Here is a 15,919-nt window from a genome sequence, read left to right as displayed (position 1 = left end):
AAGTGATTTACAAGTGAAGAAAAGCATAAGAGCAGACACTCAGAGCTGGGAAAGTGAACAGTTTTTTATCAGAATGATGAATAATGCAGGATGGCTTGTGTGTGGAGGGGCGTGCACCCTATTTAATTACTGAATGAATAAACGAACTAAGGAATAAACTAAGGAGGATCTTGTATACCACAGACTGTATGCCACAAGGCATTTAACCTTTATCTTGTATGCAGTAGGGAGCCAAAAATGTTTTATTTCATAGGAGAAAGGCATGATCATATCTATAATTAAAAGCAAACAAACTAGTAAAAACACCATCCACAAGTATTACGGAAAATGGGCGAGAGTGTAGAAGGGACTGGAAGCTGAAAACAGGAATACCTGGTAGGAGACTTGAGCCTGTAGGAGAGAAATGATGAAAAGCTGAAGCAGGTCAGTGGCAAGTTGGATGAAGAGGAGTGGGGTGGATTTGGAAGATATTTTACAAGTAGAATTAGTAGAACTTGGTGATTACTAGATACGGAAAATTATAAAAGATTTGGAGATCACACTATATATCCTGGCTCAAAAAGAACAATAATGCCATATTAACCAAGATAGGGTACACAAGAGGAAGGGGCGGGATCTGGAAGAAGGAGATTAAAAACTCAGTTTTGAATAAGTGGAGTTCAAAGTACCTGTGGGACAGCCAAGTGAAGACATTTAGCAGGAAATTGTGCATATAACTCAGAAGAGACATAAAGATCGGACTGCTAGATCTAGAAGTCTCAAAAGGTCAGGGTGTCTTATCCCTGGCTGCATATTAGAATGACCTCAAAGTTAAAATAAACAAAAAAAACTACTGCTGCCTGGACCTCACTCCAGCCTAAATAAATCAGCATCTCTGGGGATGAGACTTGTACGAGAACATGTTTTAAAAGTTCCCCGAGTGATTCTAATATGCAACCAGTGATGAGAAGCACTAACAGGGTGGATTTAATACCAAGGGAGTGGAAACTCGGAAAGTATAGAGTGGTTTTTAAAAGGAGTATTGAGAAAGGGCTGGCAAAGAACAACTTTTTAGGGACTGTCAGAGGAGAACAAGTTAATGATGGAGACTGAAGAAGAGTGGCCAGAAAGATATGGACAGACTCAGGACAAAGCGGTGTTACTTGAGCAAAAGGAGAAGAGAGTGTCAAAAAAGAAGGCGTGTCCAACAGCATCAAATGCTCAGCAGAGTCCCAATGTACCAGCCTGGACTGGTTTAAAGATGAACTAGCTGCTGTCTATTAAAGAACAAGATAGTTCTGAGTAAAGAGAAGAGGGAAAGATAGGTCAAGAAAATTGTGAATCTTTTGGATACTATTCAACCTTGGTGAGAGCTAGATGCCCATGAAAGCAGCAAGGATCTTAAAAGCAGAGTGCTGGGGGAAGTGCCAAAGGTAAAACCTGCCAGCCTCATGGATTTTCCCTGCCTTCAGTCTCTGAATACTTAACTGAAGAACTGCGTGACTGGTAACTAGAGCTATGCCTCATAGTCACCTTCTTTGGGAAAAATGGAAAGATCCAGAGGTGGTTTGTGATAATCTAAGCAGACCAGCTCTCAAACTAGAGAATCGGGGTCGGGGAGAGCTGGCAGAGTAAGGGTGCTTAGTGCATGTGTGCAAAGATAGCCCAATCATGTCCGGGCGACTATAAAAGCTCTTAGTCCTTTTCAGGTCAGGCTCCGGAGACAGCCATAGGTTCGCAAAACGCTACTCGAGAGCTATGGAAGGAATGTAGTACAGTGCCACCTGCTGGTCACACTGACACCAGACACAAGTTCCTTTACTTTTTTTTTTTTTTGAATCGTTAATTCTCTGAGGCTGAAGATTGAAGAATACAGAAAAATAAACTTCATTCTGATTTATACTTGAGGGTTATGGCTTACTCAGTAATTTCTTTTATTCAAAAGACATTTTAAGAATTGAAAATACACCTCTTATTGAACCTTCCTATTATAGCAAATGGAAAGCATGTGAACAGAAACACTAGAAGCCTAAGAATGTCCCACCAAACTTGCCACTTATCTTCCAATCTGAGGCACCTCAACTCACATTTCCTATCTATACTCTTGATATATTTCTTATCATTTTAAAACGGGATATATACTCAAGACACCATCTGTCTAGCTACTTGTTTCTGTGCAAATACATCTCCTCAAGTAGTTGAATCTCATACTATCCTCCAGCCAATCTGGGCTACTTAGTACTCAAAAATAGCCTGCACTTTAGGCATCCAGACATTTGCTCCTGCTGTTCCCTCTGCTAAGAATATCGCCCCCATCACTATTCCCAACCCAGTCATCACAATGTCAAATGACACCTCTCCCATAAGCCTTCTCTAATCACCCTTACCCCCAGCTAGAAATAATTTCTCCTTCATCTGAACTGTATCTGTACCTCTTTTATGACATTTATGATTTTTTTAATAACAGTTGTAAGTAAGACATATCCATGGTGTAATGAAAAAAATAATGAACTTGGGAATCAGCCCATGGTCGGAAACCTGGATTTGCCATTTAATAGTTGGGGACTTCAGATAAACTTACCCTCCCAGAGCTTTGGTTTTCTCAACTGTAAAATGAGGATAATGGTGTACACAGAGCGTTTAAGAGAAAGACTCCGGAGTCTGAAAAACCTGAGTTTAAATTCTGGTTCTGCCCCTTGCTAGCTATATAAAAGTGGTCAAATTATTTAGCCACTCTAAGCCTCAGTTTCTCTATCTGTAAAATGGGACAAGAGTGGGACCTACCTACTTCAGTGTCTTTGTATGAGGAGATAATGTATGTAAAGTGCCTGGCATATAGCAGCACTCTATGCATGTTAGTTTCTCCCTTACCTATGATTTACTGAATTCCTCAGGGGCAAACAGCATGCCTTGTCCATTTCTGATCAGCTGAAGGTACCCAGCATAGGACTTTTTACAGTTGGCTTGCATGTTTGGTGAATTAACAAATGCCACGTCTCTATGACATTCCTTAGCAGAATTTAGTTCCAGGAAACCACTGTCTCATTTCTCCACAAAGCAGTGATGCCAAATATATGTCATTCATCTCAAGGGTTTAATGGGTGCCTCTTAAAACCATGTGTTTCTTGTCTATAGCCATTTAGGGAGAGTAGCTTACAATACACTCTCCTAAGCCACATCCGCAGAGAGAAGCAGGGCCTGACTTTTCTTAGCCTTGGGGAAGGTCATTAAATTTCAAGGCATTTCTTTTAGAGGAGAACAGTTCTGGTACAATCCTCACAAAACATCATCCTCCTCTGTGATAGTTTCAGATAAATATATAGATGTAAAAATAGGGCAAGAATCAGAATGTGAACAAAAGTTGAAACCTGCATATTCAGTACTCTTCTAATGGACTGGAGGCATCATGCATATTTTAAGAAATCTCTGGATGCCAGCTTTTCCCAGGGACCAAACTACAATAGACATTAATGGTGTGCTTTTGTGAGCACATATTTCATTTAGGGCAAATTAGAAGTCACTGTAGAAGTCAACAGAGCCACGAGGGATGCACTTGAGCCTGACATGCCTACATGAGTTGGGTTATGACAGGAACTAGCTAGCAGAAATTACGGGCATTCAAAGCTTCTCTCCACTCTGACAAATACAATACCCTTTCATTCCAAAACAACAGAGTAGAAAGGAGCCCATTCACTGTAGTTCTTGGCTGCTCTTGTGGATTGGCTAAATCCCTACATCAAAATTAATAGAATGCTCAATTTATTCTTACTTCTCTGTCATTGTTCTCCCTTATGGACAGTAATGAATCCAACACAATACCAAGCTTGGTAACTTCTGTATTTGGATGATGCTACATAGCTGGACGGTATTCCCACACGGAACTGTTTTCAGATTTTCCAGTTTTTAAAATTCATTAAATGTTTTAATTAGCTTAATCATCCACACATTTTCATTTAAAGAGGCACAGTGTCATAAAGGACTTCAATATTTCAATTATATCAGATGTTGTCGATGTTGTACAGCAACCAAAATGATGAACTTAGGTCTTAACTCACATTCTCTCCTCCTCCTCTCCCATTCTTTGTTGCCCAATATAGTGGAATGGCCAGAAATTTGCCCGTATGGATTGCTTTGCTGCTGATTTTAATCTCTCTCTCTCTCACACACACGCACACACACATACACACACTCTCACACACACAAACACACTCTTTCAAAAACATTCTTTGAATCCAAGGAACATACTCATCATAGCCAACGTGGAGATTTTAGTAATAAGAAGTTTTTCATCTGGATTTAGATTGGCAAAAATTCTTTAATTGACAATATACCGTTAGCAATGTGTAATGAGAGAGGAACTGGGATATACTGTTGGTGGAAATATATGTTTGATATAGTGACATTGGGCAATTTGTCAACATCTTTTAAATATTTAAATAAAAATTGTGTCCAGTATTTCCACTTCTAGGTATCTATCCTACGAAAACATTCACTCTTCTAGTACACTAAGATCCATGTAGGAGGATGCTCCTTGAAGCATTGTTTCAGCTTAGCAAAAACCTAAAGATAAAACCCTAATCTCCATAAACAGAGCTCAGGTTTAAACTTAGAATACATCCACACAATGGAAAAGAGTATGGTATTTAAAAGTTTCAGTTAGATATGTATTGACAAGGACTAGAGGTTATAGATATAGATATCATGCTAAGTGACAAATCAAGTTGGAGAATAGTATATGTCGTATGATTTTAAGTTTGAAAAATACATGATTTAGGCTATATATATCACCCATATGCATATATATCCAAAGAAACTATCTGGAAGAATCTACATGAAATGTAGTGATGAGTTAATTCTGGAGATGAAATCATAAGAGAGTTTTCTATTTTTGTGTTGTTTGAACTTCTATTAAGCAGAATATGCATTTGTAATAAGAAAAAATATTAAAACAATCTCACTACTTGACTTCCAAAATACAGTAAATAAAAAAAAGGAGTAAAATAGATAGTTATGTATTGCTACATTTTATGTATGAAACAAAGGGAAATAAAATACATACATTAATCTGCACAAATAAAAAAAGAAGGAAATATCAGAAACTAAAGAAATTGATTACAAGTAGTGGATATGTGGGACCAGGTGGAAGAAATATTTGTTTTTCTATAATTTTACATTTTCAGTTATGTAAATGTTTTCCATATTGAAAAATAAAACTTATTCAAAAAGGATTAAAAAAGCAAATTGAGTACAGACACAAATTATCTTGTTTATACTTATAAATAACCACAGAGAAAATTAATTCAAGTTACTTCTGAACACAAAATTCTGACCATACAGATTTAGTAGGATGAATTCTAAGGACAAAAAGAATTATAAAATATCTTGTACTTTATTTAGTAAGTTTGTTGTTGGTAGTGGTTTTGGTGTAGTACTTCTGAAACTATTTTGCATGAATTATAGTGTAAAATAATTAAGTAAGTATACTGAAGTTGATGGGAATGAGGATTCCCACTGTGAGAAAAGGAGATAAAAATATAGAGTGGGGACAGGTGAAGAAGAACCCTGTCATGTTGGATTTGAATTGGAAGTATCAGAATTAAATCACAATTTTTAAAAATAGTTTCTAAATGCCATTTTCCACTGGCTAATTCCAGTGCTGGGACAGAGAAAGTAAGAAGGTACATCTTTATAACAGAAAGCAAGGAAGCACTCAAAGAATGATGGCATATCAAAAGATAACAGGAAAACTTCCACTTTACAATATGATGAAATAACTGGAACTAGACTCTCTCACAGAAAGCAATGATAAAAGTGGACAAAATATATATGAAGCAACTGTTTCCAGGCAGAACAAGACTGTGATCTCAGAAAAGGGAAACTCATGAGGTGAGCCCCACAAACAACGTAGCTCTTCAGTTGGGGATAATTCCCCAACTATAGCACAGTGAATTGGAGTCCTAACAGAGCTCAGTGGGTCTGCTGAGATGAAGCTACATAGATAAGGGCCTGGGACAGCTAAAATGGCTGGAACCTTCAGTGAGAGGAGAGAGATTCACAGAGAGGAGCCTATGAAACCTATATGGGGGCTCTCTATGAGTCCCTGGGTGCAGGCTGAGCTGAACATGCACAGGGCATAATTGCCAAAGGCGGTCACTAGAAATTTTCCAATCTGAAAAACATATAGAAAAATAATTGAAGAAAAATGAACAGAATCTCAAGACCTTAGGGACAATTAGAAAACAGTCAAACACGTGTATAACAGGAGTTACAGAAAGAGAGGAGATTGACAATGGGGCAGAAAAGTATTTGAAAAGATTAATGAATTTGATAAACCCCTAGCAAGCAAGACTAATCAAGAAAAAAAAATAATATCAGGAATGAAAGAGGGGGAATTACAGATCTTACAGACATTTGAAGGATATTAAATGAATATTATGAATGGCTCCAGGTCAATCAATTTTAAAACTTATGTGAAATAGATAAATCCCTTACAAAAACACAAATTACCAAAACTGAGTTAAGAAGAGAAAATTTGAGTAACTCTGTATATATTGATGAAATCAAAGCATTAATAAAAGAACTTTCCACAAAGAAAACTTTAAATCCAGATAATATCAATGGCCAGTACTATCAAACTTTTAAGGAAGAAACAATGCCTTTTCAGAAAATAGAGGAAGCGAAAACACTTCCTAAGTCATTTTATGAGGCCAACATAATCCTGACACCAAAACCTAATGAAAACATTACCAAAAAAATTACAGACAATATCACTCATGAATATAAATACAAAATTCCTGAAGAACCAAAAAATATTAAAATAAATCCAGCAATATACAAGATGAATAATACATTATGACTAAGTAGGGTTTCTCTCTTCTAGCAGGGCTTTCTCAACATTTGAAAATCAATCCATGTAACTCACCACATTAACACAATAAAGGAGAAAAATCATCTCATCATGTTAATAGTTGCAGAAAAAGCATTTGACAAAATTCATTACCAATTCATAATTAAAAAAATCACAGCAAACTAGGAAAAAGGGAAATTTCTCAATCTCTTAAAAAACACCTACAAAAAATCCATAGCTAACATCTAGAGCAACAGGGAGCAAAAGGGAGAGGAAGAAGGAAAGAGAGCAGGAGAGAGAGAGTGGAAGGAGAGAAAACAAATATAACAAAATGTTAACTGGTGAATACAAGTGAAGAGTATATAGGGGGCCGTTGTACTATTCTTGCAACTTTTCTGTAGGTTTGCAATGTTTCAAAACAAAAAAAATTAAGAAAACATAAAAAGAAACTCATTCCTATGTGTCCCATAGTAAAATTCCCAAGTCAAGTTCTGGTTTCCCCCATGGGAATCATTTTAGTCTTCTCTCTCACCCGGCCACCCTTTGCAGCCAACACTGTAAATTATTGCAGGAGTCATCTTTCATCACTATTCTACTGAAAAATAAAATCTACTACTTGTCTAACCAGGACTCAGGAGCCTTTATCTTTTAGCTTGGCTTGGCTTGCTTAGCCAACTTCAACTGCTTCCCACTTCCTGACTTACACCTCTCCCTAGACACACGTGCCATACTCTGTACTATCCCCATCCATTCACTCAACACTGTGCTCCTTACCTTAAACGTCCTCCTCCTTCATTCCAGCTCACTCTGGTGCTACCTACTGTCAAGGCTTGCCTCAAGCCCCTCATCTTCTATAGAATGCCCACTATTGATCCTGCCCTTCTCTGACTCCCATGGCTTTGGAGGCCTGTGCTGTGAAAGTTTAATATTGAATCAAATTCTTTTGTGTTATTCTGCAGGAGTTTCACATGTGAAACATCGCCAATAAGAGTGTTTCCTCCTAGTTAGCTAGATCTCTTAGTTTTGATCATACATTCAAGCAACTTTGTAGGAAAAATCCTTTAACTATAACTGCTAAACATTCCAAATTCTTTTTCAATTTTGATTAGTGTAAATACATATTTTTAACAGCATGTGTCATTATGTTCTGGGTTGTTGGGTTTTTTTGCTTAATATGTATTGTTTTATACTCACTTTTCTATGTGTGGATATAATCTCAATACTGGTCATTTTCATAGTTATATAGTGTTCCATCAGGATAGCATAATCTGTTTAGCCATTCATTTATCCCGATAACATTAAGTATCATTGAAAAAGAGACTTTTGACTTATTTTCCCTCTCCCCTCCCCCCACCACAGGACTGGTGGAATGTTGCACATACAGTAACAGTTCTATAAATAATTCATGACTGGCTATGCCTTTGGCCATATAAAGTTCAGTGATTGAGAATCCTAAAATGATTTGCTCTTCAACTTCTTCAATAAGTGTGAGTTCCATTCAGCTTGATTCTGGCGATAAGTTTTTTCCCACTGATCTCTCTCATCCTTGCCTACTCTTTACTTGCTGTAAACTTTGTCCTATACTCCAAATTTTAATACCATTTCCAATGACCAGGCCAATCTTCTAGTACCCACTTTCCCTTCCTTTCAAGATCCAGTTTCCTCCAAGGAAGTCACCCTAATTAAAGAGATGAAAATATCAAGTCTCAGATTATCCCTTTCAATTAAAGAAAAGATCATGGAAAGGCATTTTTCTCCTTGATCTTAGCTCATTAGAATAAATTGAGGAGATGAGATTTCAATAGCACCTTGTTGATCTTCTAACTTCTAATCTAGCGCTCTTGCACTCCACAGCTAAAGACACAGCCTGAATATCCTCCAGCAACATTACTTCTAATCACCATTTTAAAATAAAACATTTTGCCTCCTTTTTAAGAATTCATAGCATGATATTTCATTTTATTTTTAATTATATATCAATTTCACAAGGAAAGTTATTTTGTTTACTCTTGGAAGTTGTTTGAGAGACGACTCTTTCTAGCTTTTGCCAGAAACATAGACTCATATAACCTCTATTTCTGCCTTTATGATCTTCCTCAGTCATCTGACTGGAAATTCTAAAACCAAAGAATTTCCAGTGAGAATAAACCGTTACCCTCTCATCAACAATCGGAAAATTCCATAATTCTATAAACCTATAAGCCAAAGCCTCATGTAAAGCCTCATTAAGGCCTCATTCTCACTATATAGAATTGAATGGTTTAGTTTAAGTTAACCCAAAATGTATCTATAAGTACCCACTGTGCGCCAGCAGGCCTTCACATCCTGTTTACCACTAGGGACTACATTTTTCTAGCTGATTAAGATATTTTGGTAGCTCTGCAATTTTCCTTCGAACACCAGATGACTGAGAAGTTGCTTTGTTATGGTCATCCTCCAGGTGTACTGACTGCAAGATGACCCAGTTTGGGTTCAGAATTAAACACACCCTCTCACCAAACTGCTCACCCTATTCCTTTCCCCTCTGATATGGAGATCCAGGCTAGGAGAGCTGAATGCCAACAACTGCTCAAATTTTCCTGCAGCAGCAAAAGTCAGAGAAAAGCAAAGGGGACAGTTTAATGTCTGCTCCCCCCCAAATAAAGTCCATGTAGACTCTGGGGACGTAATTTTTCAAGAAAAAAGAAATAGCTAAATGGAAGCCCTTGAGTGATCTCTTCTTGAGGGAGAGTTTTTCTCCCAACCATCCTATTAAAAATTAGTTGTAGCTACATGTGTCCTCTACTGGGCTTTTCTGCCATTAGCCTTTGTCAAGATATTAGCCAATTTCGTGCCATAAAGAATGACACTTTTAAGTAAACATATCTTTAATAGAGTAAACTTTCTAAATAGCCTTATCTATTTGGTCCTAAATTTACAGAATGTCAATGCTGAAGGACCTCATGTGTATTCTGTTAAGAAGATGACAAGCCTACACTTGGCCAATGAGCTATAGTCTTTAAAATTAGATGCTGTGGGGCCTGGCCCAATGGCATAATGGTTAAGTTCGTGGGCTCCACTTCGGCGGCCTGGATTTTGTGGGTTCAGATCCCGGGTGCAGACCTACATGCTGCTCATCAAGATATGCTGTAGTGGCATCCCACATACAAAATAGAGCGAGATTGGCACAGGTTTTAGCTCAGGGCCAATCTTCCTCACACACACACACAAAATTAGATGCTGTGCATTTTAGTATGTTCTAATGCAACCAGCCTGAGATGCAATCAGAGAGCCATCTTTGCTGTCTCCTGAGCCAGTGTTGATAGTTGGGCTTGCCCAGTGTGAATGGGAATTACCTAGAAACAGAATCTGTGCTGTGGCTTCTGAAAATTTTATACTACTGGAAATCAGGAAGTTTCAATATGTGCCCAGATTAGATATTTTTAAAAGCAAACTTGAAACTTCTACCCCTTGGTCCTCGGTCTTGTACATAAGGGAGGCCCTTGGCATCAGTAGTTGTAGGGATCTTACTGAAAGGGATCCCTGTCTATAATGAACTGCACAGAAATCATTGTAACTGGCTTCACATCTGGCACTAAACAGTTATAAATGTTAATGAGTAAAAGGCACAATCATTCTTCATTTTTCAACTTGGGGGAAGGGAGCGAAGGGAGAAAAATAAAATTTATGCTTTCCATTGGTGATTCCAAGAAGAACAACTATGCAAGCTTGAATCCGGATCTCTTTAATTGGCAAAGGGCAAAGGACCTTACGGATCGCATGAAACAAAATCTTGTACTACAGATTTGCCAAAGCAGTTTTTAATGTTCTTCAAAAAATAAGGTCAACTCAAATAAGACTATCATAATGAGAGTGCGAATAACTCTATTTTCTACACAAAGTAATACTGTTAATGGAAGTTTAGGGGCTGGGAAGGGGTTATGATGAGAATGGCTAAATAGAAAGGAAGAGTGAAAACAACTGCTCAAAAGTACCCCCCTGTTCATGAGCTATGGGCAACTTAGGATGTCTTGTCTTCATCCCATGCTTGACTTTTGTTGCTGTATTTTAAAATAAAAAGCAAACACCACACACACAGACATGCACAAACCAACATCAACCTATTAGTCTTCCCTGCCTAATATTCCATATACACCATAAGAGAAGCAGGAAGGCATAAGCAAAAAGACCGACTGCATTCTCACCATCTCCACTGCCCAGACCTGTAGGAAAGGTTTTTCTCCAATATTACAATTACAACTGTACTAGGAGGTAGCTGAGGGTAGACGGATGGAGGAGTGGAGACGGAAACCATGAAAACACATTGACTCCAAGGGGAATATGTTTTGGGGTAATGTTTCTTCAATAAAGCTCACTGAAGATATGACACAACTCAGCCACACTAAGAAGACAAAGCTAAGAACCCCTAGTAACCCACACACATCCTCACAGTTCATAAGTAAAGAACAAAGGGGCAAAGCCTTAAGAAGTTGATCTTTAAAGGGCATCTCTGTGTCAACAATAACTTCCTCTATGTATATACATTTTTTAACAGCCTGTCTCATAAATAATAAGCAAAAACAGAACCAAGACAGAATATATAGCAACTTATGTTCATTTTTTTACTTTGAATTAAGCTACCATAATACTGATGGCTTTTTAAATTCTCAATTCTTTTTTTTTTTCTTGCAGACTCCACTACAGACATTATGACATAACCAAGTGAGGAAAATGGGATCTGGTCCAATGTAACATTTGCTGGCAAGTAATATCTCCAAGTATTTCATTTCAGCAATAATCAATCTGAACTAAGATTGAAAGTGAAAATGTGACTTCAGAAAGAAGGCAAGGAAAGGCAGCCAAGTAAAATATGCCAAGTTGGAGATATTATAGGTAAAATGTTACACACAAATATAGCTGAAAGAGTCATAATATACAAAAATTTTTTAAATACATACGAGTCTTTAAGTGGAGAAAAAGCCAATATATTGCCCTACCTTTACCATTCCAGAATCCTTTGGACTTCAGCAGTGTTGCTCTATTTTATAACCTGTGACTTACTTTTGCAAAAGACTTATTAATATACTATCAATCGAAGGACAATACTATTTTTTAGCTACTTCAATTAGCAAGTATTCTCGCCTCAGAAAACAAACATTAGCCAAACTCCAAGCTCCAGCCAGTGTTTACTGTTTTGAAAAACAGCCATGCACTTTATTGCCTGGGTTTTATACACAATGAGAAAGTAAAGAGCACACATTTAATTCTAGGAAATAACTGAATTAGAAGCCAGCAGAAATCCCCATCATAGTCTTTTGTTTCCATATAATAATCCATTCCTCAGTGTCTTACTGGAATGACTACAGACAGAAAATCAATTTTTAAAATCTCATGCATGGTTTATAATTATAGCTAGAATGTATAATCAAAACTGAAAGACATATATATCCAAGTGTTATTAAACAATGATTATGCTTTGATTGGGCTATCTACTAGCTACAACTAATCTCTCAGTACAATCATGGCTGCTTGCCAGACCACCATGTTCTAGGAATAGATATTTCTTCTCAAGAAATTTCTCTTCAGGCAATTAGTTAATATTTCTGAACTCAGAAGCTTTAAACTTCTGCCTGATAGGGATTCAGTACAAATGTGAAGATGTGAGGAATTAAAGCTCACTGATATTTGTCAAAAGCTTTCATCTAAACTGTAATGCTGCACACTCAATTAGGAGGCAAAAGATATATATTTTTAAAGATTCCTTGTCTTCTCACTTGTAAATGTTTTCTCCCAAGTGTATATTCACTAGCGAACGTAACCAACCCTAAGAAGGCCTTTAACATTTTACTGTCCACTGAGAGTATACTGTCAGTGAAGTTGAACAAAACTCCACTGGTTTCCCAACATTTTCTCAGTGGTAGGCTAAAATTCTATTTTTATTTTGGCTACGTTCCAACATAGCTGGAACACAAGCACTTCTGTTTAAATATATTCATAGTTAAAGGCACAGATGCTCTCTGGATATTCACAAAAATCACACATTTTTGACCAAATAGTGAGAAGTTGCCAGCAACTTACCAGAATTTCTCTTTGACACCATCTTCAAGTTTGTGCTGACTACAGAACAGACCACAAGGGCCAAAAGAAATGGTGGCTTCATCATTCACTTTCCTTGGCAGCTGAAAAGTCAAAAAAGGATATGAAGTTTGAATCACAAATCTTGGCCTCAACAAAGCAGCAGCTATCATTTCACACATCTTAAAGACATATTATAGAAACAATGACATTCTGGTAACTTCTGGCTTTGTTTTTATGCAAATGGAAGAAAACATGAAAGTTCACAATTGAATCATGTCAAAGTTCCCTACTTAAAACTTTTCAATGGCTTCCCGCTAGACTTAGAACAGAATCTGAACTCTTTCCTTTAGACCTTCAAAGACCTGCAGGTGGGACTCTGGCTGCCTCTTTGATCTTATTTCACAACACCTTCCTCTTTGTTAGCTATGCTCCAGCCACATTTTATTTGTCCCTGAAACGTGCCAAGGTCATTTCCTGCTCATGGCCTTTGATTTTGTCTTCCTCCTGGAATACTACTACTCCCCACTCTTCATGCAGTTAGTTCCTTAGCATCCTACAGTTCTCAGTCCCACAGGAAGGCCATCCCTGAATACTATCTTAAAGTCTCACGCTGTCATTCTCTAGCTCACCTCCTTGCTTGTTTTATTCATAAGACTGATCAGCACTTACAGTTATTTTGTTTCTTTATGTGACCTGAGGAGTTTTTATTCAACTTTGACACTGACGTATTAAAATCGATAGTACTAAATCTTAAACAATTGGAATGAAACTGTTCCAAAACCAAAATAAGTTTAAAAAAAAGCATCAAATTGGACTGAGATATTGTTGAGAAGCCCCCCCCCCGCCCCCCGCTCCATAACTAGGAAAGGGGTTGACTAAAGCACCATCAATAAGTATCTGGGGTGGGGGGGGGGATCCTATTTTTTAAGTACTTGTCCCCAATGAGTTGATTTTTCAGTAAATTGGTTACCTATATGAGGACTCATCTAGGATCCTTTAAGAATCAGAATATAAGCACCACAGAGGTACGCTGGGCTCATCATAAACCCAAGATATAAATACAGCAAAGGGGACCATGAGGGTGAAACCACAGCAATCCCTGAAATAATGGATGGAAGCAAACCTGAGTGGAAAGGCAAGAACAGCCTCTGGATAACACTTAAAGATCCAGAATTCACTATAAAGATTTTTTTGAATAACTGGTTCTTACCTAAAGATTCAGAACTTTATCCAGAATGTAAGAGTAACTGGATGATATCAAGTGTTGGCTGGGATCCTCTTTTCCCAGACTTTACCTCAAATTGACCTCAAATTGACCTGCTATCCTAAATTCAGAAAACTTCCAGAGTTTTGTGTCTGAGGCCATCAGCTCAGCTATCCGATGCAGCCAGTGACTTATCATCCCACCTCCACTCTGCCAATAAACAAAGAGGCCTGGGAATGAGGAGAAGGTCACCTTTCAATAATGAAGACAGGTTTTCCTTTCCCAGTTGACATGCTAGACTTCCCTTGTACCACTGGAACAGGGATAAAGAACCCTGGGAAGAGAGATGGTGTGTTGGAGATTTTCAGATGACAGGGGACCAGGACCAATCCCTACCCATCCCCAACACACACCAAATTTCTGTGTCCCAAGAAGCATGGAAGGCGAATTTGGCATATTACCAAAGATCCAACTTGGGACTGAGTAAACAGATGACCATTGCCAGAGACTTTGCAACATGCAGCAAGATGAGTATACCCAAGAGGAAAGTGGTATGATGCCACTTGCTGAGGTTCTGAGGAAAGATGTAATCAAATCTTGCAAGGAACTTCCAGTGCCCAGAGGAGATGCTGAGGGTAGCATCTCATCATCAGGCCCGTTATAACTGCTTGTTTATATGGTTCCCACAGACAGCTAGAAGAGCAATTATGATCAAGCAAGGAGAAGACACAGGCAGTCACAAGCATGTTTTTCCCTCTCCCTCTTCCTCAGCCACTCCTCTCCTGATGCAGCACCAAAAGAGAAAGCACAGGGGAAAGAGGAGGAAGAAGGGGAGATGTGCGAAAACCTACCATGCACCTTCCAAATTCCTAGCCACTAGAACCACATCTCATCTGTTCTAAATAAAAGGAAGAGACAATACTTGAATCAGATGGGAGCTTGGAGTAAGTAAAGACAAAGGCTTTAAAATCAGAATGAAACTCTGAAAACAGCTGAAGTTATAGAATCAGACTGAAATGTTCATCACTGTCCCTGTCTCCCAGTGGAAAAAGTAAGTACAGTAGAGCACAACAGGTAGCAATTATTGGGAAAAAATATCCATGTTTACACTTCAATGAGTTGAAACTCTTAAAGAATCAGTTACATTTATTAGCTTGGTTGTTTCGGCCCACTCCTCTTCAAGAGGGCACTTAGTCATTAACTGTTGTATCCTCAGTATCCAGCATAGAGCGTGACACATAATAGTTATCAATAAATATTTTAATGAATAAAAGAAGAATATCAATGTAGATAACGTCATATCAAAGGTTCACGTAATACAAATAAATGACAGCTTTCAGTGTTTTTTTTTCAAGTTACTCATTTGTTTGAAAGAGAATATCTCTTATCCAATATGTGATTATCAAAATCTGAGCTGTGCCCTATCTCCTGCTGCAGTGGACACTGTTAGTGCCTACCCATATCCTCTTGTCCCACTCCAAAAGTCACCTGCAGAAGTCTTCCTATGTTTCTCTGCCAGAGGGCTTCACTATCTGCAAAAGCAGCTTGAGCAGCGTAGGAAGCAGACTGCAAGTTCCAGGTTGTTAACGCCCGGAGAGTGACTCTCACAATGATGGGAGTTGGTGAATAAATACCCAGCTCCCTCAACCCTTGGTATGTGCCAGGAGAATTGAGTGGTAAACTGTTTATTAACAACACACTCTTTATTTGCTTTTCCTCCCTTCCAGTTTGACTTTGCCATTCCCTTGCAGTACTTGCTGGAAAAACCTCCCAAATAAACTACCTACATTCAAATCCCTGTTTTTGGATCTGCTTTTAGGAGAACTCAAATC

The 15,919-nt window shown here is 38.1% G+C and overlaps 1 protein-coding gene across 1 annotated transcript in view; it reads right to left on the bottom strand.

Moving 5' to 3' along the window:
* Positions 1-15,919, bottom strand: part of IL1RAPL2 (interleukin 1 receptor accessory protein like 2) — a 969,697-nt gene that overhangs the window by 900,402 nt on the left and 53,376 nt on the right. The window contains exon 3 of the mRNA XM_070605106.1: positions 12,884-12,984. Within this exon, the coding sequence (XP_070461207.1) occupies positions 12,884-12,968 (85 nt within the window). The 5' untranslated portion in view covers positions 12,969-12,984. The remainder of the gene's footprint in view (positions 1-12,883; positions 12,985-15,919) is intronic.

The sequence above is a fragment of the Equus przewalskii genome, chromosome X (genome assembly GCF_037783145.1).
Source record: "Equus przewalskii isolate Varuska chromosome X, EquPr2, whole genome shotgun sequence".
NCBI lineage: Eukaryota > Metazoa > Chordata > Mammalia > Perissodactyla > Equidae > Equus > Equus przewalskii.
This window is presented reverse-complemented; position numbering and strand designations above follow the sequence as displayed.